The following is a 26,891-nucleotide window of genomic DNA, read 5'->3' on the forward strand; positions in this document are numbered from 1 at the left end:
CAAGGACAAAGAGAAGATTAGAGAGGCCGGGGAATCACAGGGAGAAAGCTGAGTAAGTGGGTGAGCCAGGGAAGCTGTGTGGCAAGCAAGCCGCCTCTGAGGGGGCACATCAGGACCGAGGGGTGGCCGAGGAAGGTAAATGGAGGAAGGTGAGCAGCCAGAGCAGAGTCGCCACCAGTGTGGACCAGCAGGGGTACAGTGCTTGTTCCTCACTGCCTGCCTGCATTTCACTCCCTCCCAGGTTGACTATGAGAGCGAGGAAGAAGGGGAGGAGGAAGGGGAGGATGAGGATGCACAAGAGGAAGGGCCCGTCAACGGTGAAGCTGCCCACCGGGCCCATGAGCCCGGCGAGGAAGAGGGTTCAGGCCTGGAGGAGGAGTCATCCCAGAACCCTGCCCACCGCCGGCACTCCAGGCCTCAGGGAGCAGAGGCCATAGAACGCCGCATCCAGGCTGTGCGGGAGGCCCACTCGTTCATTGAGGACTACCAGTACGACACGGAGGAGAGCCTCTGGTGCCAGGTCAGTCTGTAAGCTGGGCCAGGGCTCGTGTCCAGCATGACCCTCAAGTGGAAGAGGACTGCTGAGCCCACCAGCTGCTGCTCTTCCTGCGTGACTCTCCTGAAGAACCTCTCTCCTTTTTAACATTTACATGTATGGGTGTTTGCCTTCGAGGATGGTTGCACACATGTGCAATGCCCTTGGAGGCCAGAAGAGAGCATCAGATCCCCTGAACATGGAGTTACAGATGGTTGTGAGCCCCCATGTGGGTGCTGGGAATTAAAGCCAGGTCCTTTGGGGGTACAACCAGCCTAGTTAACGACCGAGCCATTTCTCCAGCACCCCTAGAAGAGTCTCTGGGTGACTGAAGACACTGCTCTAAAGCACAGCCTTCCCCATCCCACTTCCCAACCCCTAGAGCTCAGAATCGGTGTGCATGTGAGTCTCAGCTACAGGCCTAGTAGGTGTAGACTTCTGAGTGAGTCATGCCATTTAACCGCTGAGTATAAACATGTCCCCGTACATCATACATCACAGGTATGGCAGCTTCCTTCCTGCCAGGAGACAGTAACCCACCAGTTCTGCCTGCCTCAAAGGTCCCCTGGCTCCCTCCTGAGGATTTCATGATTCCTGTGAGGTCTGGGTAGTTTGATGCTTTGATATCAGTGTAGACATACTCCTTGTCTTTAGTCAAACTCCATGGTTCCCAAGTGGTAGCTCATGTAACAGAACTCGCGGGTGGGACCCCAGACCCAAAGCCACAGGTCCTGCATCGTGGCCATTGAAAGGACAGGCTGTGGAGCGGGCTGGATTCTCAGTGTCCTCACCGACGTCTGTCGACTGTTTCCACCCTGAATTGGGGTCAGTTACACCACGCAGTATTCAGTGTTCCTGCCAGCTTCTGCAGCGGGACCCTCTCCCTAGCCAGGAGACTTCTGAGTGGGCTTGGAAGGCTCTTGAGGTGGGGTCTGCAGGCTCCTGCCCTGTTCACGGAGCCAGGGGAGTGTCTTCCCTGACCCAGCTCGCTTTCTCCTGTAGGTGACGCTGAAGCTCCCACTGATGAAGATTAATTTTGACATGAGCTCCTTGGTTGTGGCCTTGGCCCATAATGCCATTGTCTATACCACCAAGGGCATCACTCGGTGCCTCCTGAATGAGACTACCAACAGTACGAATGAGAAGGAGCTTATACTGAACACAGAGGGAATCAACCTCCCCGAGCTGTTCAAGTACTCTGAGGTATGTACCCCTGCCGGCTGGCTGCTGCTCGGCGACAAATCTTGGCCCTGACCTTATGTTCTTTTGGGAACCAGGCATTGGGAGTTGAGCTCCCAGTCAACTGACTGGACCCGGCTAAGGCATAGGTGCTACGCTGTGGTCCCCAAATCCAGTGTGCGCCCTCATCCATGACCCAGGAACTCCCAGTGCCTGTTTGGTTTGCAGCATAGAACCTGCTCAACATTGGGCCAGGATTTCTCAGACTCATTGAGAAGCCTCTTTGTGTTGCTCTGTTTTCTCTGGACGTGAAGTTCTTCTCAGTAAAGTATAAGAAACACTGAGCTGCATTGCTGGCCTGCGGGCTGCTCCCTTGATGGGTAACGGTAGCTGCAGCCCAGCCCAGAGCTCCTGTGTGGAGCAGAAGGAGGCCCTGGGCTCCCACCCACCCACTCCCCAGTCCTTTCTCTGAGGTGCTTCAGCCCCAGGGCCTCAGAGGAGCTCTCGGGCTGCTCTGGCCCCTGCCTGGCCCCCGAGCCCGCATCACACCCCCTGGTCCCCGAGCCCGCATCACACCATGGCCCAGGATCCTGTGCATCTTGTGCTTCTGCCACCACCCGTGCTGCCCTAGAGCTCGCCCAGGGGTGCGCAGGAGACGATCTCACCTCCTGAGTGTGCAGGGTGTGGCTACGTTCACTTAGCCTTGTTTCAGGTGCTCAGCCAGCCAGCCTGTGGCTTGGTCCCCTGTGGAATGTGGCTAGTCCTGGGCAGAGCCCTCCAGCCATAGTGCAGAGCCACTGAGAGCCTCTGGTGAGGCCAGTAACCTGTGGGATCCAGCCTGCTCCTGCCCTGGGCACCCTGGAGAGATGTTGGAGGGGCTCTGCTGAGGGACCTCTCCTCACCTCCCAAGCGTCCATCCCAGTAACAGATCTTTGTTAAAAGATGAATGAACAAGAAGAAAGTGTGTCTCGCTGCATCTGCAGTGCGTCCTGCGTTGTCTCTCCACACTGGTCACAACAGCGGGGCGGACGAGGCCCTGACTGCTGTGCAGCGGCAGTTCGGCCGGCAGCTTCCCTTTCCCTCATCCCTGCTGCCCCCACACCTGACACCCGCTGTACCCAGCCACTGGGCACAGGGCAGGCCAGACCGGTAGGGGGCATGCGCACACAAGAGCTGGCAACGGGGCACTTACCGGCAGCCTGTCCTCCCTTGCCAGGTGCTGGACCTGCGCCGCCTCTACTCCAACGACATCCACGCCATGGCCAACACTTACGGCATCGAGGCTGCACTGCGGGTTATTGAGAAGGAGATTAAGGATGTGTTTGCTGTGTACGGTAAGCGGGGCATGACAGCATGCCTGGTGGCCTAGTTGGGGTACCCGGTGGCCGTGGCTAGAGGACCGAGTGAGCCCTGCATGTTGGCGGGAGCAGAAGCGTGGGTGTAAAGTGTACAGAGGCTGTAGTTGTTTGAGAGTCCCCGAGAGGGAGTGTGGAGGGTGGCGGCTTTGACTCCTGGCACTTCCCAGAGGTGTCCCAGTTGCTGGTGCCCCTGTGAAGATCACGGTTGATGTCTTGGCCCTTCGAGGTCTAGCTCCCAGGTAGAAACAGCACAGTTAGACAGATTCGTTTCCTGTGCTGCTGGGTGGGCATGTCATGAGATGAAGAAATCGGGGCAGTGCCTGGGCCGGCTGTGGGGCTGTCAGAGCTGGGTGGGGAGGAAGAGGAGCTGAGAGGGACCTCAGCTGTGGTTATCGCCTGCCTTCTGTCAGTGCTTCCCGCTGTTTCTCTGGTCACTTTTGAAGGCTTACCCCTGCCTGGTGTCTGCCCCCGTGACAGGCATTGCAGTTGATCCTCGCCATCTCTCCCTGGTCGCCGACTATATGTGTTTTGAAGGTGTTTATAAGCCACTCAATCGCTTTGGGATCCAGTCAAGTTCCTCCCCTTTGCAGCAGATGACATTTGAAACCAGCTTCCAGTTTCTCAAACAGGCCACCATGATGGGTGAGTGTGGGCAGTGACTTGGCCTTCCCTGGGCAAACGGCTTGTGCCACAGCGCGTCTGCATGCGGTGATAATCTGGAATCAGAAGTGGAGAGGCAGCAGATGGTAAAAGTCTGCATTCTGATGGATGAGGAGGGAGTGTCTCCTCTTCCAAACTTGGGTTCTGTGCCCCAGTGTGAGTGTCCAGGGCCTCTGAGGAACCCACCACACAACCTCAGCATGGAGCCCTCAGAGCCCTGACACAAGCTCTCCTGCCTTTCACAGGATCCCATGATGAACTGAAGTCACCCTCAGCCTGTCTCGTGGTGGGGAAGGTCGTCAAAGGCGGGACAGGCCTGTTTGAGCTCAAGCAGCCCCTGAGATAGCAGCACTGTCTGCCTAGCCTGGGCACCTGGGGCGGGCACAGCTGGCAGCTGGGAGTGACAGAGCGAAGCAGTGGCCCGGGCTGGGCCGGCTTCCCTGACAGACGCCCAGGACTCCACACGGGAATTCCACTGGCAGCCACGTTTGCTGTTGGCAGTCCCGGGTGCCACTGCTGCTATCTATCCATAGCTAGTGGCTAAGGACGCATTCCTGGGGGCTCCTGAAGCCAGAAAGGGCATGAAACCTGCTTCCCCATACCTGCCCCTCCCTGCTGCAGCCCCTGGGGGAGAGTCCTCAAAGAGTCTCCACCCAGAGCTGCTTCCCTGGGCCACAGACCGAGTGACACAAGGCCCTGGGGACCCTGCTGCCATTGCGGTTTGCGCATGCGCTGGAGCAGACGCCCCGCAGCCAGGAACGTGTCTCTGGGACCCCAGCAGCTCTCTACCTCACAGAAAGCCCTCTTCACTGGGGCTACTCGGCAAGTAGCCTGACCTTCCTGCCTCTGCTCCCAGCTTGATGTCCAGCCACAGTCACCCACGGGCCTGCACTGTGGGGTCTTTGAGGCTTGCAGTAGGGTGCCCTGATGAGGACCAAAGGGCAGAGGCTTGTTTGGCCATGGCCGTTTCTATTTTTGTCTACTGTTGTTTCAACGTGGGCTGAGTAATAAATGGGGCCAGGACTGGCCGTTGGGAGAGAATCAAGACTTGCGTTTTTAATCTGTTCCCTTCGTTTGTGGTTTCTACATCTGATAATTGGGATTTTCTTGGCAGAGTTCAGGCGCTTCTTCCTGCTTTTATCTGGCAATGTAGGGGCAGATCTCACCCCTGGTCCCAGTCTTCACCCCTGACTCCCACCCATGGCCCCATGGCCAGAAGCCTGAGGGAAGAATTTGTGTCAACCCTATACAGTGAGAGGGCTGCAGTGGCCTCAAGGGTGAGCCGGGCTAAAGGTAGGCTTGCCAAGAGAGACTCTGCGGCCTCCTCCAGGCTCATGATGGGACCCAGCCTGTGCCTCCTGTGCACACCCGAGAAAGCCAGCACCTCGTGACAGATGTAAAAGCGTGGCTGGCGACTGACCACGCTTAGGCCTGACCTGGACCTGTACTGGAGCCCGGGGTGTGGCCTCTACCCACCCACACAATCCATCTTCTTCATCACATTTAGCTTGAGCCTACTGTGACTCTTGAAAACTCAAAACTTTTTCTTCAGAAAAAAACCATTTGCAGTCCTGAGAATACTCCCAAGACTGTTGCCATAACCTGCCAGGGAGACCAACCTCAAAGGATTCTGACAGATGAACACCAAAACAAACAAGTCATCCTGTGAGATGACCCAGTGAGAGGGAGGCGAGCAGGCTCTAGATAAAGAAAACACCAAGTGTTCTCTTTCCTGTCCTCTGCTCGGGAGTGGAGTCGTAGCCCCCCTTCAGTGGTGAAGACTGCCCCGGGGCTGCTCAGGCTAGGCTCCACCTCTAAACTCTGTCCCCAACACCCCGGGAATATTTTAGGAAGCTGATTATAGAACCACACCCCAAGATTAGGATAGAATGGCCTTGGGTGCAACCTGGATGTGGAAGGAGCTCCAGAAGAGAGCAGACAGCAGGAGCCACGGGCTTAGTTAACCCCAGCACTGTAACTTCAAGCTAACTTCACAGACGTGTGAGAGGACTTCTCGGAAGGGAGTCGCTACCGCTAGGTCCTACAGTGAGCTCTAAACAGCTGATGTCTCCCGGTTCCACACGTCTGCAAGGAATTTAAAGGGGGCTAAAGGAAGCTGCAGTGACCTAAGACGCGTGAAGCAGGGCGGAAGATAGGCGCTCTTCTCTCAGCAGGAAGCTTCCGAGTCAGCACAGTAGGGAAACTGTGTATCCACCTTTCAGAGTCCCTGCCAGGAGGACACCAAAAGGAGGGGCCTTGGACCAGCCCGTATTTCCTATAAAGCAGTTCCATGAGAAATTTCCATCAGATCATTCACATTTGGCCTGATGACACACACCTGTAATTCCAGCGCTTGGGAAGCTAAGGCAGGAGGATCTCAAGTTCAAAGTCCTCCTGGTCTATGTGTGAAGTCAAGACCACCTTGACCTACATAGTGAGATCCTGTCAAACAAACAAGAGCTGGAGGTGCAGCTGTGTGGGAGAGTACCCCTGCAAGGGCCTGGGCCAGCCCAACTCAGCCAATTAAAAATGTAGACCCAAAACGGCCAAGGAGAGCCATCCCTCCAGTTCAAGGGCCTCTGTCCTGTAAATGCCAAGGCGGTTGGATGCAGGTCAAGTGTCACTGAAGACTCTGCGGTGTCTACACAGAAGCAGGTGTGTCAACAGGGTGGTCGTGTGCTCGGTGGCACCTGCTATTGTTTGCCTGTACCCCAAGATCGTACCCAGTGCCCATTCTCCCATCCTGCATCCATCCCACGTGTACTATGTAGACCCTGCTCTCATGGAACCAGTAATGTAGTGTGCCAAACACACTTCACCGGGGAATTCTGCCTCGTCACTGGGCAAAGTTTAAGGTCCCCAAAAGGCATCATGTGAGCATGCGCCGTGCACTCCCCTAGGTAGGACCAAACTGCTGGCTTTATGGAGAGCCAAGGAGAGTCACCTGGGTGCTCAGACCAGAAGAGAGGAAACTTGGAAAAATTGTGAGTTCCGTCATTGCTGCCCCACCAGTTTCCACTCCCCCACCCCTCCCCTCCATCCTGGTGCAGCCATCTGTGCCTCTGTCTCCAGCAAGTTTGGGCTGGTGTGTGAGGAAAGCCTGCGGGCCCTGCCTGGTGCTCTGCTCTTCTGTCCTTTGTGCTCTTGTCACAGGAGCTGAGCCAGTTTGGGGCCGTGGTGTACACGTGAGAGTCTCAGACACCATGGCCTCGGTAGACCACAGTGAACACCCATACTCAGGATTCTTTGTTTGTTTGGGTGGTGGGTGAGTGTGATGTATGTATATGTGTGTTGGTGCATGTGCGCATGTGTGTGGAGGCAGAGGTCAAGGCAGAGTGTCAATGCTCAGTTCTTTCCCATCTAATTTCTGAGACAGGGTCTCTCAGTAAACCCAGAATTCATCAGTTGGCTACTTTTACACAGGTACTTGGTGTTCAAACTCAGCTCCACGTGCTTGCTGTGACTTTAATGACTGGACCATCTTCTCCGCCCCTCCCCAAGGTTTTCACACAGAAACGTGAGGCCGACATTCTAGTCCATGCAGCCAGTCAGACTTCAAGGAAGCAGTGATGCAGCGAGGCTGTGTCTGAGCAAGACAGTAGGCTGAGGCCAGGTTCTCCCTTCAGCCAGGGGCTCTCACTCGCAGACAGCACTCAGTTTCTTGGACTTTCCACACTTCCTTTCTCTTAGGTGTAAAATGGTGGTGAAGTGTTGATGAAGTCATACACAACGACAGGTGTTTACTTATACAAGTGGTCCTCAGCTAGGGGCACATTTACACCCCTCCCAGGCACACCTGGGACTTTTGTCTCAACTGTAGAAATGCTACTGGCATTAGTGGGTACAAGTTTGAATGCTGCTGTAGTTCACAGTGTAATCTTCACAACAAAAACACGGGGTACTATCGGACCCGTGCTGGGGTAGCCCCCGGTTTAAGCTCTACCAGGATAGAGGCCCGGTTTTTTCGAGACAGGGTTTCTCTGTGTAGCTTTGCACCTTTCCTGGAACTCACTTGGTAGCCCAGGCTGGCCTCGAACTCACAGAGATCCGCCTGGCTCTGCCTCCCGAGTGCTGGGATTAAAGGCGTGCGCCACCACCGCCCGGCTGAGGCCTGGTTTTTAGTGAATCCTGGTCCCCCTGTTTCAACAAAGGTCTCTGGAAATTCAGTCAGCCATGGACCCACTCCTTGGGGTGGGGGTGACTCTAAGAGTCTATATTCATCAACCATAAGCCATATGGTTAAGACCTGTATTGCACCGGGCAGTGGTGGCGCACGCCTTTAATCCCAGCACTCGGGAGGCAGAGCCAGACGGATCTCTGTGAGTTTGAGGCCAGCCTGGGCTACCAAGTGAGTTCCAGGAAAGGCGCAAAGCTACACAGAGAAACCCTGTCTCGAAAAAACAAAAACAAACAAACAAACAAAAGGCCTGTATTGCCCCTACCCCACCCCAAGTCAGTCATAGTCACCCCGTCCTTATCAAAAGATATCTGGGCTCCCATCTTTATGAGTAGATCTCTCCCCTAAAGGGGGTATGGATAATTAGGCATGACCAGAAAGGAATGGGATGCCCAGCCCATCCCCAGGTACATCTGCCTTCAGGTAGTCCGTGAGTATTGGTCCATGCCTGTAGCCTCCTGTATCCAGGATTTTTTCTTTGAAATGGGACCCAGGAGGGCTGTCAGAACTGAATGTTGGGCACCTGTATGAACCATTAACTGGACAGGCCTCCCCTCTAAGCATAGAATTGCTCTAGGTTTGGGGAGGGGTCTGAACCCTATAACCTTCAGTCACTTCCTGCTTCTACCACCAGTATGCAGCGGGGCTCCTTACAGTCCCTCTTTTGGGGTATTCCTTGACCCAGTGTCCAGTCTCCTTGTGATAGGTGCATTGGTCCTTTTGCAACTTTTGCTTGTTGCACTCTCAGGGCGCCTTACCTTGTTCCAGGCCAGGTGACAGAATTGTTTTCACTTTTCCTCTGGATCTGCAGCCAATGCTGCCAGCAGCATTTGAACCATGTTGTGAGCCTGATTTTTGTCTGCAGCCACTCTGGTTCTTCAATCCTCAGTCCGGCTTGTCTTTCTTCAGTAGTCTCTCCATTATTATAGACCTTATTTGCTACCTCCTCCAAGCCATTTATCGACCTACCGGCTAAACCATTCTGTCTTTTGGAGCTTTTTCCTAATATCTGGTGCTGCTTGACTGACAAAACCCAGGACCACTGCTGACCTGTGCTTGGCTGCCTCAGGGTCCATGGGAGAGTATGCCCTAAAAGCCTCCATTAACCTCTCAAGATAGGCTGATGGTGATGCATTAACCTCCTGCTTAATGCTATAAATTTTGGCCATATTAGTTGGGCACTTAGCAGCTGACCAGAGACCCCTCACTAGAACCTGGTGGTAAACCTTGAGGTGTTCCCTACCTTCTGGAGATTTGAAATTCTACTGAGGTTGGGTCAAGGTGAAGCCTGCATCAACCTGGGCCTGGTTGGCTGTGGGATATCCATCATCACCTGGAACCAGCTTCTGAGCCTCAACAATAATGCCCTCCTTTTCTTCCATAGTGAAAAGCATCAGAAGGAGCTGCTGGCAATCGTCCCATGTGGGCTGATGAGTGAAAATGACAGGATCTAACAAGTTAATAAGACCCTTGGGGTTATCAGAGAAAGGGGGGTCTGGTTTTTCCAGTTGTATAGGTCACCAGTTGCAAAGGACCAAATTGGTAAACGTTATTGCCCTGATCACTGATAGACCCCAGACTCAGGGCACTATCCTCTCTGGTGGGTGCCCCAGAAACCCAGACTCCAGACCAGTTGATGCAATCACAAGAGGCTTTATTTTAATCGTTTGCACAAACAGACCCCCCTACACAATTCAGTGAGAGGAGCCCCGAACAATAATTGCAGGCATCTTTTAAAAGCAAAAACCACAAAATTAGCATAGCATTCAGGGCAATACATAATTGGCTAGTTTAAAGATCAGCACCGGGGAGGGGGAATGCAGCTATGAGGACTTTCCATGGGGGCTGCCTTTCTTCCTAGAATAGCCACAGGATGCTCTGCTAGACCCAGACAATGTCACAAGGTTATTCTGCTGATGCCACAAGAAATATGACAAGAATATTTCTGCTGAGGCTAATGGTTTGGGGACCTGGTTTGAGGGCCTGAGGCTGGCACTCGTTCCTCTTTCTTATGTTTAATTAACTCTTTCAATCGCCAGGCGGGCCCATCACACCAAGGGAGAGGGCAGTGGAGTCTGTTTCGCAGGCAGTAGCCTTTCGGAATATTCTTCCATGGGTATGAGGGGGGCTAGGGATGGGCTCAGCTTCCCTCAGGGTGTCTGGTGATATTGGGGGAGGGGGTCCAGCCTGGGGTTCAATATGAGGGGGAAGGAGACATGGTGGGGGTAAGAATAGAAGATCTTCCTCTAGTCTTTTGTGGGAAATTGGGGGGAAGGGGGAGCTGAGGGCTTGGGATCCTTGAGGGAGTTCTTAGCATCTCCCAAAGTGAACACTTTTAAAGATCCCCCAAGTTGGTTGTGAGTAATGGCTTTAGCCAAGATGGGGCATCTGCAACCAGGTCCTCCCAGATATTAATGTAGGAAACCTAGTCAGGGTGTCCAGGCCATCCATAGATGACATCCTTAGCCCTGCTAATGAGAGATAGGTTAAAAGTACCTTCTATGGGCCTGCTAGTCTGAAAGGTTGGGCCACTCCAGTTCACAGAGGTTCTGGAGTCGGCCAGCTTTTAGGTTTTCCCATGCATCTCGTCGGCCACAGTCCCTGAAATCTTTAAAATGGTCAAGGAAGAGGCTGGGGGGGGGGAAGGGGAGGACTGCTGGCTGGCCCATTATTTCAGTGTGTTTCAACCACAGAAAACAACAAACACAACCAAAGACACACACACAATAACAGACGAAACAGACGACCGTGTACAGATCTGAGAGTGAGACGCCAGGTTAATAGTCAGCAGTCACCACCCACTCAGTCTCTGCGAAGGAACTGGGGAATCTAGTCCCCCTCAGAAGGGTCCCCTGACCCACCTACAGGATCCCAGATTGTCCCCTGGTCTCCCAGCCTGTGATCCTCCAGCATGTCTGCCTAGATCTTAAACGGGCTTCACAGAAGGAGCTCCAGCAGTCAGAAACAAAAAACAGAATACAGAGTTTTCCCCAGGTGATTCAGAAAGTTACCTGATAGTTGGCGCCTTAAGACTCAGTGAAGGGTGGTCATGGTGGACTTGGGGATCCTGGATGAGCCCCCAAATGTGCCCAAAGTCTGGACTCCCAAAAGACCACCAAGAGACCAAATCTGATGCAAAAAACAAAGGGCCTTTATTTCAAGTTAACTCGGGCCTCTCCGTCCATCTGAAGCAGCAGCAGAGCAGGAGAGACTTCAAGCAGCGCAGGATGAGGGCTTTTATTGTGGTTAGGCAAGGGGAGGGGCTTGGGGAATTCCAAAACTGCATAGTTACAGGCTTGGGATTGACTCAAGCCATAGTTAGGGGTAGCCATAGTTAGGGGTATCTGGACTTAGATGATTGGCTATTTTGGGTCTAGGAGAGTTGCAACATTCTAGCCTCAGTGGAAGGACATCTGGAGTTTTGTCCATTTCTGATTGGCCTCTCCCGGTGGTGGGGAGGTGTCTATGGTTCTCTCTGTAACTAGGGCTAAGGTCAGGGGCAGTCTAGGGGGCATCCTGCTCAGGTCTTTTTGCTGTGGCTGCAGTTCTGCTGAGGCCTGAGTCTCATTTCCCACTTCTGAAAGTTACCTGTTTGTTGCACCTCCATCTATCTATCTATCTGTCTATCTATTATCTATCTATCTCGTGTGTGTGTGTGTATGTGTGTGTGTGTGTGTGTGTGTGTGTGTGTGTGTGTGTGTAGACCAAAGGTCAATCTCAAGTGTCCTTCTTCAGGTGCTGTCAACTTTATTTATTTATTTATTTATTTATTTATTTATTTATTTATTTATTTATTTACTTTTGTGTTTTCATGACAGGATTTCTCTGTGTAGCTCTGACTATCCTGGAACTCACTCTGTAGACCAGGCTGGCCTCAAACTCACAGAGATCCACCTGCCTCTGCCTCCCAAGTGCTGGGATTAAAGGCGTGTGCCACCACCGCCTGACCACTTTTTGAGACAGGGTCTCTCACTAGCCTGGAACTTGCCAACTAGGCTAAGCTGGCTGGCCAGAGAGCCCCAGAGGTTCACCTGTCTCTGCTTCCCCAGGGCTGCACCTGCAATCCCTGCTATTTGGGGAGCTAAGGCTGGAGGTTTTAGACCGGTCTGGGCAGCACAGTAAGATGCTGGCTCAAAAGGAAAAAAAAAAAAGAAAAGAGGAAAAAAAAAAAAGATCTGCTTCTGGCTCCCCTGACAGGTCACTTAATGAGGCTGCAGCATTTTCTAGCATACATAGATACATTAAAAAGCAAATGAATGTTGTAGGTGACTGTCAGAGGACTGTGTTTATACTGGCATCCAGATGTGCTGGTATTGAGACTGGAAAATGACTAGAAGGAACAGAAGGAAGCCAGCTCTGCCCTCCTCTGTGGATTCTGTACTCCATTATAGTTGCCCACTTTTACCTGTGGGCTGCCACACATGGGGCCAACCTAAGTCCTTTATCCATAGACAGTTTACCTAGTCCTAGCATCAATCTGGCAAGGGGGTTCTACTCCTTCCCTCAGCTCACAACAGCTTGCTCAAGGACACAGTCAACAAGCATGTGGTAGACAGGACCTGAAGCCATGCTGCTGGCCCAGAAAGAGCCTCTTTACCTCCTTCCTGTATATAGCCCCTTTGTTTGGAAGAAGCCTGCTGTCATCAGGGGACTGTCCTCCACAGAATATGGGCCAGGAGCATCTCTTCTTGGTTGTATCTGTGGTACCTAGAGAAATCCCCAGGTGAATCTTACGGATTCCCAAATTAGGCTCCAGATCACAGAAAGTCAGACTTGGAAGTTGGAGAAAAGTATCAAGACCGAAACTCTGGGTTACGCAAAGGAATCTGCCGCCCTTCGGCTTACCAGCAAAGTGAAGCCGGTGTGGGCTCTAGCAGTTATGCAGGCCATCTGTGGTGCCATGTGATCAAATCCATGGCTTGCTTCCTATTGGCTGTTTCACAGAGAACTAGATCTACTTAGAGAAAGTGAAAATGTCACCCTAGAGTTGGCACACATCTCAAAGAAGATTCGGTGCTGATGTCCTTGCCCAGCCACCTCCTGACATAATCGCTCAGTAATGTCTGGGGGCAAATAACACGCCTGTGCTCACTGAACAGTGAGCAGGTGGCAAGGAGGGAGACCAGAGTTGGAGGAGGGAAAAGGGCAGATCTACCGAAGTTTGTGGACGATGGGCACATTACATCACATTCAAGATTAATGGCCAGCTGATGTCAGGGGCCACAGTCTCCAGTGCTCCAGGCCTTCTGCCTGCTTCTACTTCTTAGCCCGTTGGCCAGACCAACTCTTTACACAGCATCCTGCTGTCCAAGGTCCACTAGATTAGCTTTGCCTTGGAACGTCCTGCCCTACACTTGGAGACTGGCCCCACCAGGCACGGGTTCTGCCTGATTTGCTTTCTATTGCTGTAATAAAACATTCTGAACAAAAGCAACATGGAAAAGAAAGGGTTTTTATTTGGTTCTAATCAACAGTCCATCATTGAGGCAAGTCAAGGCAAGAACTCGAGGCAAGAACCAAAGCAGAGCATGGAGGGACACTACTAACTGGCTTGATCTGCAGGCTCACTCAGCTTGCTTTCTTATACCTCCCAGGACCGCCTGCTCAGGGATGGTACTACCCACAGTGGGCTGGACCCCCCCCACACACATCAATTATTAATTAAGAAAATGTTCCATAGGCATGCCTTCAGGCCAGTCTGATGGAGGCATTTTCTCAATTGAGGTTCCCTCTTCCCAAATGACCCTAGTTTATGTCAAGCTGAAACCAAACAGGAAAAAGCATCACCACAGGTCCGTAGGCGGCACTTTGCCCTATGTCATTCATTCCTCATAGTCGGACTGTCCTGGGGTAGCTGTGTGTCAGGAGCCACAGGTAGGGAAGTCCATCTAACTAGACATGCAAGACCAGCTCTCCCAGTGAGGGGGCCGAGTGAGAGCCATGTGGGTTAGTTCAGGACCATCTGCCCTCCTGTCTTGAGTGGTGGAGGAGCTGGGTAGCAAAGCAACCAGACCAGAAGTAGGCTCTTGGGTAGCCAGACCAGGAAAGAATGCCGGAAGCCGCTCTCTGGGGCCGTGGGCTTAGAAAGGAGTAGAGACTTCCTGCGATGGGCTTACACATGCTCCTGTCTCCTTGCTCATGAGAAGCGTTCACACAGTGGCTGACGGGAGAGGGGGTACAAAGTCAAGCTCTGCTCAGGGCCCAGCACGTCACCCAGGGCTTGACCTCCAGTGAGTTTCCCAAGGCTGAAAAGAAGCCTGTGGTAATTTTCCAGCCCCCTCACAGGCCTTCCCAGGAGACACACCCACAGGACAATGGCCTCTCTCTTCATTCCCCCAGCATTTTCCTAGACATCTTTATAGCCCAGCCAAGAATTCTTGTTTCTGGGAGCTTAGTCATGGAGAAGGTGAGGATTTTCCCGAGCCATGCCCAGAGCCTGAGCTAGGGAAACGGGTGGGGTGAGTGTCACCCATCAGAGGGCTTCCTAGGCTCCTGGTCTTTGATAACGTCCATCCTATGAGAAGGTCCCTGGTGACTCTCTCTGATGAGTCCTTATTCTGTGGTTATTGCATTATAAAAATTGAATATTTTTCAAATCTCTTCCATCTATATGAGATCCTAGAATAGGAACTGGGTCCACCATCCCACAAGAGAGGCGGGCATCTTTTTTATAATTTTTAAATTTTATGTGTATATGAGTGTGCCTGAGTATAGATATGCACATTACATGCATACAGGAGCCCACAGAGGTGAGAAAAGGCATTGGATATCCTGACACTGGAGTTACAGATGGTTGTAAGCCACCATGTAGGTGCTGGGGCCTGGCGCTCTGGAAGAGCATCCAGTACCTTAACTCTAAAGCCATCTCTCCAGTCCCATAAAGACAGCTTGCTTAAGTGCACACCTACCTCTCCTACACACAGAAGCTTCAACCAGGCTGCAATATGCTCAGCCATGATTGGCTGAACCCTGGCCAATGATGTGCAAGTAGATCCTGGGAAATGTATACCTATAATTTTGCAAGTCTTTGGCAAGAAGGCCTTCCTCCACTTCCCTTCCTGTTTTGCACATATCCTGTAAGCAGCTAGGAAGTCATCTTCCTGAGAGGAGCTGAAAGGCAGAGGGTCAGCTGTCTTAGTTACTTTTTGGTTGCTGTGATAACACACCATGGCAAATTCTAGAAGAAAAGGGTTATTTGGGGTTTATAGTGTTAGGGAGTTAAGAGTCTGTGACCTTCATCACGGGGAGCATGGCAGCAAGCAGGGAGGCGAGGCACTGGAGCAGCAGCTGAGAGCTCACGCCTTGAGACACAACCACAAGACAGACAGACCCACACTGAGAATGGTGTGAGTCTTGAAACTTCAAAGACCCCCAGTGACACACCTCCTGCAACAAGGCCACACCTATCCTCCTCCCCAAACAGTTCTGCCGACTGCAGACCTAGTATTTAAACATGTGAGTCTATGGGGGCTATTGGCGTTCAAACCACCACACCAGACTACAGCCCTGGCAGTGACTATGGTAGCCCATTTTGATTCCGCATTGCGTTGTGAAGTTAATACTCTGTTGTCATTCAAACACAGTACAGGGAAGACAATCCCTCACATCATGTCCCTAAAGTTAAGAAAAGCTAGCCAGGAATAGTGGCGCACTCGGGAAGCAGAGTCAGACGGATCTCTGTGAGAACCAGGCCAGCCTATTCTACACAGTGAGTTTCAGGGCAGCCAGAACTACATAGTGAGACCCTGTAAAAAAAAAAAAAAAAAAAAAAAAGAAAGAAAGAAAGAAAGAAAAGAAAACCTACCCAATCCTCTACTATAAGACATGAACATGAGCATGAGAACAGTGAAGTAAATTACCAGCTCCAGTGGTAGATACCAAATGCTGGTGTCCGTTACAACATTGAACTTCATATGAATGAAAATGTTCTCTGCTATTTGTTCCAGTAGTTGTTGCCATAGCAACAGACCCACTGATCTCACTATTGAAATACACTGATTCCTGGGATATTATTATTAGCACCTTCAGTATTTTAGAAAAACTCTTAATTCTTCATGCATTGATTTAGAAACTTCATTTTTTGTCAGAACAGGGATAGGTGTGGCTTTAATTTACAGTATAACTTAACAAGCTTGTATATGTTTGCTAATTTCTCCTTATCCCAAAATGGCTGGCTCAGGGCTTGTCTTCCTAAAGCTTGGAAGACACCACTGACCCTATTTTCACTTTTACCAGTGGGCTCCACCATCACCTTCCCAAGCGTGTTTGGAACCAATTTTCTCTCTGTTGTTTGTCCCCGGTAGAGTCCCTGCCTGCCTCTCTCCTCCTGCCTCTTCTACTCTAGAAACTTCCCAACCAGTTTTCCTGTATCCACTCCCATGCTTCTGGAAGCAGCCATCAGCAGACTTTGTATGGCATAAATATAATCCTGGACCCACTATCCTTAAACCATTCAATGGGTTCTCCTTGGATGCAGGAAAAGATCTTAAGTCTGTAGTGTGGTATGTTCTATGGATTTCTAACAAGATATCACAAACGTCAATGAATGTAAATGTATAATTTCACAGCTTCCATGGATCCAGACTGGGCAAGGCTGAACTGGTTGTCGTCTACTTAAACCCCACAAGGATTTTATCAAGTAGTTGACAAGAGCCATGACCTCAGATGAGAACTGCTGGTTTGGGACAGGTCCTCAACCCCTACACAGCTCCAGATGTAATTTCTTCATTATGACAAAAGTTTTTGTTTGTTTTGAGACATAATACTACTGTGTATCCTTGACTAGCCTGTAAACTCTTATGAGAACACACTTGCCTCACACCCACAGAGATCACCCTGCCTCTGCGTCCTGAATGCTGGGATTAAAGACATGAGCCACCACCCACACCCAGAATGAATACATTTTGAAGACATGCTTGTTTCCCTCCATCTATCAGACTATAACACAATGAACCCAAAAAAACTGACACTGCCCCAGAAACCTCATGGAGGGAGAAGGAAAAGACTGAAGCCCGGCCTCAGCCAGGGGGAGCTCGTTCCCAGAAAGGATTTCACCGGGTTCTAAGTTGTCCTGAGTTGTCAGACCATCTTGCAGGATGAGACTGAAGCTGAGGCAATGATGAGTCTGTGGTGAACAGGACCATGGCCTCACTTCTGCTGCTTACACTGCACATCCCTCACCCTCTACTCAAATGTTATTTGTATTTTATGTGTACTGGTGTCTTGCCAGCCTGTATGTCTGTTGAGGATGCCGGATCCCCTGGAACTGGAGCACTAGACAGCTACAAGCTGCCATGTGGTTGCTGGGAATCGAACCCAGGTCCTCTGGAAGTACTCCTAACCTCTGAGCCATCACTCCAGCCCTCTATTTAAACTTCAATATCACTTCAGGACCCTGAATATGGACTGGAGTAGGGGCTCTCTTTGTCCCTCTTCCCCAAATGGCACATTGAATAAATCTTTTTCTGATTTTTGCTATTCATTGTAATTGGCTTCCTTGGGACCAATAGCCAAACTTAGGCTTCACAGATTATGACCCTGAGTTTGGTAACAGAAGGTCCTGGTCACATTGACATTCACAAGGGAAGAAACAGTTGGAGCGTTAACCCTGCTTTCCCAGGACCCTCCTTGACCCCGGCTGGCCATCACTACATACAGAGGGTTCCGGGTACCACAGACTTTGGCTGCTAAAACTCCTGCTGTTTTTCTTCAATTCACAGTGATCACTGAGGTTCAAAGGAGAAGATGACCACAACCTTCTCCAAGGAGACTTTCAATGTCCACAGACACGGAAAGTTATTGGCAACTTTTCCTCTAAATGTGCTTCTCTCTGCCTCCTTTGCCCTCCATCAAGCTCCCAGTTATGTGTGGGACAGGGAGGCCCAGAAGTCCAGAGCCAGTCATCAGCCAAAAAGCTCTCATGTTCTCCCTCAGCTCACTACATGGGCTCTGATAGCTCTGCAGGTGGAGCCCAGGTCTCAGAGCTGTGGAAACGCAGCTCCCTAGGGTCCCAAGTCTCACCTGACAGGTTACCTCTTGCCACTTTAAGAACTTTCTTTGTTTACTATCTTATCTCCAAAGTCACTGCCACCTTTGACTTTTAAGAGTCCGTGGTCCTTAGCCTGCCCTCAGGAGTGGCTAGTAACACTGTCCAGACTTGGTTTGGCTGCATCTGTGAGTTCATCCAAGAGCTAACGGGTACATTGGCTCATTCATTATGGCGTGTCCTTCCACTCACATTCTGTTGGCCAAACTAGTTCCCATGATAACATCTACTTCCCTTCAAAGAGGGCAAGAAAATGCAGCCCTGCTCGGGATGAGAGGAAGAGAAATGCAGCGTCTGTGTCCAAGACAAACAACTGTCATAGCTCTTGTGAGAGGCCCCCTCACATGCCTCGTGGGGACCACCACACTTCACCTAAGATCTCTGACTCTTGGGTGACTGTGGAAACAGAAAAGGAGACTTGTTCAGTTTGATTTCTTCTTAGGAAAAATACATTGGCTTCCAATGATCAGTATAGTTTTTCTCCTTTTAAATATTCCAACTTGGAACTGGAGAGAAGGTTCAGGGGTAATGAGAACTTGTTCTTCCTGAGGACCGGAATGTAGTTCCTAGAACCCACGTTGGTGGTACTCAGCTGTGTGTAACTCCAACCCCAAGGGATCTGATGCCCTCATTTGGTTCCCCAAAGGCAAACACACATATATGGTGTGAGCACGCACGCACAAACGCACGCACGCACACACACACGCGCGCGCGCGCACACACACAGACACACACACAGAGAGAGAGAGAGAGAGAGAGACAGACAGACAGACAGACAGACAGAGACATACCTAAAAAATTTTAATTTTTTTAAAAAGAAATTTAAAAAGCAGAAATTCAACTGTCCTGGCTAGTTTTATGTCAACTTGACACATGCTAACATCATTTGAGGGAGGGAACCTCAATTAAGCAAATACCTCTATAAAATCAGGCTGTAGGCAGGTAAGCCTGTAGGGCATTGTCTTAATTAATGATTGATAGGGAAGGGCCCAGGCTGTTGTGGAAGGGGATACCCTGGACTGGTCTGGTGGTTCTGGGTTCTCTAAGAAAGCAGGCTGAGCAGGCCACGAGGAGCAAACCAGTAAGCAACACCCCTCTGTGGCCGCTCCACCAGCTCCTGCCTCTGGGTTCCGGCCCTGTGTGAGTTCCTACCCCAACTGCCTTCGGTGTTGAACAGTCACGTGGGGGAGCAAGGGAAACAAATGAACCCTTTTCTTCCGGACTTGCCTTTTTTTTAGTTTTTTGAGACAGGGTTTCTCTATGTAGTTTTGGTGCCTGTCCTGGCTCTTGCTCTGTAGACCAGGCTGGCCTCGAACTCATAAAGATCTGCCTGGCTCTGCCTCCTGAGTGCTGGAATTAAAGGTGTGTGCCACCACCGCCCAGCTCCTGACTTGCTTTTGGTCATGGTGTTTCATCATCACAACTGAAAACCTAACTAAGACACCAACTTAAAAAAAAATTCCTTTCTGGTTTATAGTGTAAATATTCAAAATCTAATGTTTAACCATGTTTAGTTTTGCCAGGGACAGAATGAAAACCACAAAAGTCTATGGTTCCTAAGGGGCTGTGCTGGTTTTTATTGTTAGGACAAAATTCCTGGCATAAACAACCTAACAAAGGCTTTTGTGATGCTTAATCTTGACTGCCAACTTGACTGGATTTAGAATTCACCCAGAACCGGGTGATGGTGGCGCACGCCTTTAATCCCAGCACTCGGGAGGCCGAGCCAGGCGGATCTGTGAGTTCAAGGCCAGACTGGTCTACAGAGCGAGATCCAGAACAGGCACCACAACTACATAGAGAAACCCTGTCTCAAAAAACCAAAAAAAAAAAAAAAAAAAAAGAATTCACTCAGAATAGGGCTCTTCTCATTCATGAATCCCTTACACCTGAGAAATCTTATACGACCCCAGGTAGACAGGTATATAAAAATGGTATACAGCGTTCCCAGCAGGTTGTGTGTGCACCTCGCTTCCTCGGAGCGCGTGAGTGGTTGATTGCGGGCTGGCCATGGCGCTTCACGTCCCCAAGGCCCCAGGCTTTGCCCAGATGCTCAAGGGTGGAGCAAAAACATTTTTTAGGATTAGAAGAGGCTGTTTATAGAAATATACACGCTTGCAAGGAGCTTGCTCAGACTACTCGTACAGCATATGGACCAAATGGAATGAATAAAATGGTCATCAGTCGCCTGGAGAAGCTGTTTGTGACAAATGATGGGGCGACTATTTTAAGAGAGCTAGAGGTACAACATCCTGCGGCAAACATGATTGTGATGGCCTCTCACATGCAAGAGCAAGAGGTTGGAGACAGCACCAACTTTGTTCTGGTATTTGCTGGAGCTCTTCTGGAGCTAGCCAAAGAACTTCTGAGGATTGGTCTGTCACTATCAGAGGTAATATCAGGCTATGAAATAGCTTGCAAAAAAGCTCATGAGATTCTTCCGGATTTGGTATGTTGTTCTGCAAAGAGCCTTCGAGATGTTGATGAAATGTCATCTCTGCTTCGAACCTCTGTAATGAGTAAGCAGTATGGCAATGAAGCATTTCTGGCCAAGATTATTGCTCAGGCATGTGTATCTATTTTTCCTGATTCTGGCAATTTCAATGTTGATCATATCAGAGCGTGTAAGATTCTGGGCTCTGGTATCTATTCATCTTCTGTATTGCATGGTATGGTTTTTAAGAAGGAAACCGAAGGTGATGTAACATCTGTCAAAGATGCAAAAATAGCGGTGTACTCTTGTCCATTTGATGACCTGATAACAGAGACTAAGGGAACAGTGCTGATAAAGACTGCTGAAGACCTGATGAACTTTGGTAAGGGAGAAGAAAATCTTACGGATGCACAAGTGAAAGCTATGGCCGCCACTGGTGCAGATGTCATAGTGACGGGTGGCAAAGTGACAGACATGTCTCTCCGTTACGCTAACAAGTACAACATCATGTTGGTGAGGCTGAACTCAAAGTGGGCTCTCAGAAGACTCTGTAAAACAGTTGGTGCCACAGCTCTTCCTAGACTGACTCCTCCTGTTCTTGAAGAAATGGGAAATTGTGACAGTGTTTGCCTCTCAGAAGGTGGAGACACACAGGTGGCTGTTTTTAAGCATGAAAAAGAAGACGGTGCCATTTCTACTACAGTTCTTCGAGGCTCTGTAGATAACCTGATGGATGATATAGAAAGGGCAGTAGATGATGGAGTTAATGCTTTCAAAGTTCTCACAAGGGATACGCATCTTGTACCTGGAGGTGGAGCAACAGAAATTGAATTGGCCAAACAAATCACATCATATGGAGAGATATGTCCTGGACTTGAACAGTATGCTATGAAGAAGGTTGCTGAAGAAAATTCTGCTGTGAAAGCCAATGACGTTGTCTCTAAACTTTATGCAGTGCACCAAGAAGGAAACACAAATGTGGGATTGGATATGGAGGTTGAAGTTCCGGCTGTAAAGGATATGTTAGAAGCTGATATTTTAGATATTTACTTGGGAAAATACTGGGCTATTAAATCGGCCACTAATGCTGCAGTCACTGTACTTAGAGTGGATCAGATCATCATGGCAAAACCAGCTGGTGGGCCCACACCTCCAAGTGGAAAGAAAGACCGGGATGATGACCAAATGACTGAGCGACTTTTTCTTGTAGGTGAAGAGTTTTTATGTGTAGAGTGGAACTTCCCTAATCTTTTCTTAGTCTCCTTGAATTAAGAAGTATTTGTGTTTGTACTCCGCTGGGTGGTAACATAAATGTGTCACTGTTAAACCTATCTGGTCACTTGCTGCTTGTGTCAACCTTTTTAAACAAACTATAAGCAGGAAAAGTCACTTACGTGACTGTTTTGTTTACCTGGCCTGCTTTTGAAAATAAATTGTTTAAAAAAGAAAGAAAGAAAGAAAGAAAGAAAGAAAGAAAGAAAGAAAGAAAGAAAGAAAGAAAGAAAGAAAGAAAGAAAGGAGAAAGAAAGAAAAAAGAGGTATGCAAATCAAACATTTGTTGATAACAAATCAAAAGATTTATTTTAAAACAATTATCTGTGGGCTGTCCCAGTAGGTAAAATTGTTGCTGGTACAGTTATGAGGACCTGAGCTCGGATCCCAAGAACCCAAATAAAAGTCAGGTGTGGCAGCATGAATCTGTGGCCCTGCTTGTGCGTGGGGAAGAGACAGGTAGATCCCAGGGGCTTCCTGGCCAGTCAATCCCCCCAACCACCTGTAATAGCAAGCTGAAAGCTCAGGGAGAATTCCTATCTTTAAAAAAAAATTAAAAAATAATTTAACATTTCTATTTTATTTTATTTGTATGGATGTGTTTGCCTGTATGCATGCACATGTGCACCATGTACATGCCTGATGCCCAAGGAAGTCACAAGAGGGCACTGGATACCTTGGAACTGGAGTTACAGGTGGTTGTGAGTGGGCATGTGGGTGGTGGGACTCAAACCCAGGTCTTCTGTAAGAGCAGACAGTCCTGAGGCACTCTCCAGCCCAGGAGAATCCCTATCTTAAAATGTAAGGTGAAGAATGATCGAGAAAGATACCTAACATCAGCTTCTGGTTTCCATATGTGCATGCATGGGTGAGCACATTCACACATACATGCAAACACATGCACATAACACACACACACACACACAACAGAACAATGATTTTATATACATGTAATCTATCATTTATTAAAGATAAAGGTAAATTTGCATTCTGAGATGGTTGTGATTACTTTTAGATACAGAATTAGATCTTAGGTGAATATATGATACTCTAAGACATAAAACATCCTCAACTTTATTCAGGTGATCAATATTTTGATTTTTACGTTATTTTCATTTGTATTTATGTGTCTCTGTGTGTGCCTGCTATGTGTATGCAGTCCACAGAGGCCAGGGGGGTACCAGATCCCCTTGAACTGAAGTCACAGGCAGCTGTAAGCTGCCCGATGTGGGTGCTGGATCTGAACTCAAGTCCTCTAGAGGCGCAGCAAGTGCTCTTAACCTCTGAGCACATCTCTCCAGACCCAACATTTTGATTGCTTTAAGTTGTCAGTGTTGATTTTGATTTTGTTTCTTTCTGTAAACACCACAAAATAGCAAAAGTATGTTTAGGGCCATTTCAGAAGTTATTGAAAAATTTGTCTTAATCCTGAGCCAAAATTCACCTAATAGTAACTTTTTCTCAAAAGCTGGGGATTTAGTGTGCTTGCCTATCAAACACAAGGCCCTGGTTTTGGTCCCCAGCACTCAAAGCAACAACAAGATCAAGTCAGTAATGATCGGCTGGAGCCTCCAGCTCACTCCTGCTTGATCCAGAAAGCCCATTGCTCGCTCTCCAAACCCCGCCCTCTCAGAGATTCTCCAATGAAGAAAGGGCACCAAAAAGGCTGCTTCTGCATTCTTGGCGGCTGCAGCAGCTCCTCCTCTGAGGCAGGAGCCCAAGACTCTGCCTAAAGCGGTCAGCTTTTGACCATTGTAGGCACAAGCCCAGCTTCTGGAGGACACATCATCACCCCTCGCCTACAGGGTATATAAGTTATATAAGTATATAAGCTTTAGTTAGAGTGTCTGACTTCTCTGCCCCAGTCTCTAGGTCTGAAGGACTCATCCAGGAGTTCCTTTGCTCAAATAAACCTTTTCTTTCACTTTTTCAATTAGGCTTGATCTGACTTACTGCGCTGGCAGAGAAACCTATTATTCCATTGCAGAAAACCTGTCCAGGTAACTCAATTTTCTGTTATCAATTTTTAAAAGTCAAACATTCTAACACCATACAATTCAAAGGTACACTGATTTGCTATTTCCATGGTGAAGAATGATAGTAGGACAATACTAAAAGCCTTTGTCTTTCTGTAACTAAACCTTTATGTTTCTATAAAAGCAGAAAGCGTTGTACTGAATAGTAAAAACACGGCAGTTTGGTAGACCACTGGCATAGCACGCATGAAGCCTCGGGCTCTGTCCTCCAGCACCGTATGAAGCAGACATGAATATACACGCCTATAATCTCAGCCTTGGGAACTGCAGGCAAAAAGATTAGGAGTTCAAGGTCATCCTCGTGTGCCTATTAAGATCAGTATGGGCTACTTGAGACCCTACCTCACACGCACATGCTCAAGCCACACCCAGTGTCACAGACCATTTCCTACTGTCTGGGCAAGATGTAGAACTCTCGGCCCTCCCCAGCATCATGTCTGTCTGCACGCTGCCTTATGATAATGGACTGAACCTCTAAACTGTAAGCCTGCCCCAGGGAGATATTTTCCTTTATAAAAGTTGCTGTGGTCATGGTGTCTCTTTACAGCAACAAAAAGATCCTAACAAGGACAGTTGACAACAACTGATGACTGAAGTTACCCTGAAAAGCAGTCCATTTCTCGAGCTTTCTACAGGAGCAAAAGAAAGCAGGGAGCCGGCCGGGCAGTGGTGGTGGTGCACGCCTTTAATCCCAGCACTCGGGAGGCAGAGGCAGGCGGATCTCTGTGAGTTCAAGGCCAGCCTGGTCTACCAAGTGAGTTCCAGGAAAGGCGCAAAGCTACACAGAGAAACCCTGTCTTGAAAAAATAAAGAAAAATAAATAAAAAAAATAAAGAAAGCAGGGAGCCACAAAGCATGTCAGAACTCCCCATCTGAAGACAGGGTACTATCTCATGCTTGCTCAGCATTCATAGGGAATTCAGACTCTGGCTTACCCCTTGACCCAAGGCATCCCATGGGACAACCTGTGGCCCCAGATTTGTCTGTGGAGATCAAGGCGACAGATCCCAGAGAGCAAAGGTAGATAACGGAGAGGCCTTCAAGGAGGCTGCAGGGCCTAGAACACAGGCCTCCCTCAGCTCCTTGGGATGGAGCTGGCCAGACATCATCAAGTTCCACCCCTGTGGAGAGCACAGAGACTCAACTCTCCTCTACCAATTCCTCCTCCTTGACCTGTGTGTGTGTGTGTGGGGGGGGGGGAGTCAACAGCAGGAGCCACTTCTGCTCAGTATGGGGGGGGTGCTCAGCTTACCTTGGAAGTGGGAATGGCGATGGAGATAATGTGAGAAGGGACTCCATGTCTGTCCAGTGACGATCTGATTCATCAGGAAAGGGAGTTTCTGGAAAGTTGGGCTGGAAACTGTAGAGGTTGAACTGTTGAGTCACCTGTTGGGAAGCCGCGGAACGCTTTGATAAGGGGTCTGACCTGCTCAGGCTTAGGCCAAGCCTTGATGAATTTGACAGAGATCTGTGGAACAGACAGAGCAAGAGGCCAGAGACACACTCCTGGGCTAAAGTACATGAGAACCAAAAGGGAAACACACAGAAGCCAAACTAGAAAAATTAATTAATGAATTAATTAATAAAAGGAAAGGAAAAGACAGGAATTCTGGTGGCTAATCCTGTGAATGGGGACAGGGGTGGGGGTGGGGCAGGAAGGATTCAATTGTATCCTCTGACTGGGCATGGTGGCTCATGCCTGTAATCCCAACACTAAAGCTGAAGCAGGAGGATAGCCATGAGTTTGAGGCCAGCCTGGAGTACACAGTGAGACCCAGTCTCCAAAACCAACCAAACAAAAACCCAATAACAGCAACAACAAAATACCAGCAAATCATATCCTCTGTCCACAGCCCATGTGATACCTGTCTTTTAGACACTGTCCCGAGGGGGAGAATTTGGGAATATATTTTCACACGTTGTCATATTCTCTCTTGAAAATGGAGCATCTCTTGTAAAAGAAGTAATTGTACAGGACTAGAGAACTGGCCTAACAGTTAAGTGTGCTTTTTGTTCTTCCGAAAGACCAAGCTCCAGTACTAGTACCCAAGGTAAACAGCTCACCACTGCCTTTAACTCCAGCTCCAGGAACTCCAACACTCTCTGGTCTCCATGGGCACCTATACACACATGTGGTGTACATATATATACACACATTACATAAAAGTAAATTTTGTTTTTTTGGTGTTTTGAGACAGGGTTTGTATAGCCTTGGCTGTCCTGGACTAGCTCTGTAGCCCAGGCTGGCCTCGAACTCACAGAGATCCGCCTGCCTCTGCCTCCCAAGTGCTGGGATTAAAGGCGTGCGCCACCACTGACAGCCATAAAAAATTAAAAAAAATTTTTTTTAAAGTAGTTGTACCCAGAAGTAATGTATTATTTCTCACTTCTAGCAAAATTCTGGGTACCTTCTCAGTTCCGGTTTTCTTATTTCTCATACTTACTTTTAGAGCTCTTAACTTTCATCCACACCCTTCAGGGGATGGGACAGGAGGATGTAGCTGTCACACTCCGTGATCTCCTTAGAGCAGAAGGTGAATAGCGACCACGGCGAGCTCTGACCACTTTGGTGTGAGGGAGGCAGGGGTGGCGGGCACCCAGAGACAGCTGTAGCCGATGGAGGGATGGCTGCAATGCCGCCGTGATCTTCAGGAACAGGACAGTCTGCTGTCCCCTCACCGGCCACAGGCCGAAGCTCCTGACCGTGGCCTGCTCTTCTGTTTCCTGGTAGGCCCACGGTGGGAGGAGCTCGGTGTGAACCCAGAAGGTGAAGGGGCTCAGTGGACATGGCTCCTACACGTCATCTCCAGGGACAGAGCAGATCGATGCGAGAGAATAAGGGACCTTCAGGGACAAAGGGGACATTCATCAGGCTAGGACTAATCACGAAATCACAGGTGCCATGGAACTGGCCTGGCTTCCCAGGCTGACTGTGGACTCACACTGGGCATGAGATCAAGCTCGGAGTAAAACCTACAGACACGGAGCCAAAGGGACGCAGCTGAGCTCGCTGCCTCCCGGCTCCAGGTCTCCAGACCAGAGCATAGCTTGTTTTCATACAATCCCAGAAACCATACAGAAAAGAAAAAAAAAAAATCCTCCTTTGGGAAGACAGCCTAAGAAGTTCCTACACACACACATACACACACACACATATATATTTAATTTTCCGGAGCTGAGGACTGAACCCAGGGC

The 26,891-nt window shown here is 49.4% G+C and overlaps 1 protein-coding gene, 1 long non-coding RNA gene and 1 pseudogene across 2 annotated transcripts in view; 2 read left to right on the forward strand and 1 right to left on the reverse strand.

The window, feature by feature from the left end:
* Polr1a (RNA polymerase I subunit A) overlaps window positions 1–4,773 on the forward strand; it is a 63,482-nt gene extending 58,709 nt beyond the window's left edge. Inside the window, exons 30-34 of the mRNA XM_006990994.4 lie at window positions 242–520; window positions 1,538–1,738; window positions 2,931–3,048; window positions 3,550–3,714; window positions 3,978–4,773. Coding sequence (XP_006991056.2) covers window positions 242–520; window positions 1,538–1,738; window positions 2,931–3,048; window positions 3,550–3,714; window positions 3,978–4,078 — 864 coding nt within the window. The 3' untranslated portion in view covers window positions 4,079–4,773. The remainder of the gene's footprint in view (window positions 1–241; window positions 521–1,537; window positions 1,739–2,930; window positions 3,049–3,549; window positions 3,715–3,977) is intronic.
* A 15,176-nt stretch (window positions 4,774–19,949) lies between these two features.
* LOC102922414 (T-complex protein 1 subunit theta pseudogene) lies at window positions 19,950–21,805 on the forward strand (annotated as a pseudogene).
* Window positions 21,806–22,652: 847 nt separating this feature from the next.
* On the reverse strand, window positions 22,653–26,541 carry LOC121828316 (uncharacterized). Its single transcript, XR_006070802.2, has 3 exons — window positions 26,141–26,541; window positions 24,949–25,082; window positions 22,653–23,960 (listed from the first exon to the last, which is right to left on the reverse strand). It is a non-coding gene; the product is annotated as an uncharacterized LOC121828316 (long non-coding RNA).
* Window positions 26,542–26,891: the final 350 nt, after the last annotated feature.

Source organism: Peromyscus maniculatus, chromosome 3, assembly GCF_049852395.1.
Source record: "Peromyscus maniculatus bairdii isolate BWxNUB_F1_BW_parent chromosome 3, HU_Pman_BW_mat_3.1, whole genome shotgun sequence".
In the NCBI taxonomy this organism is placed as follows: Eukaryota; Metazoa; Chordata; class Mammalia; order Rodentia; family Cricetidae; genus Peromyscus; species Peromyscus maniculatus.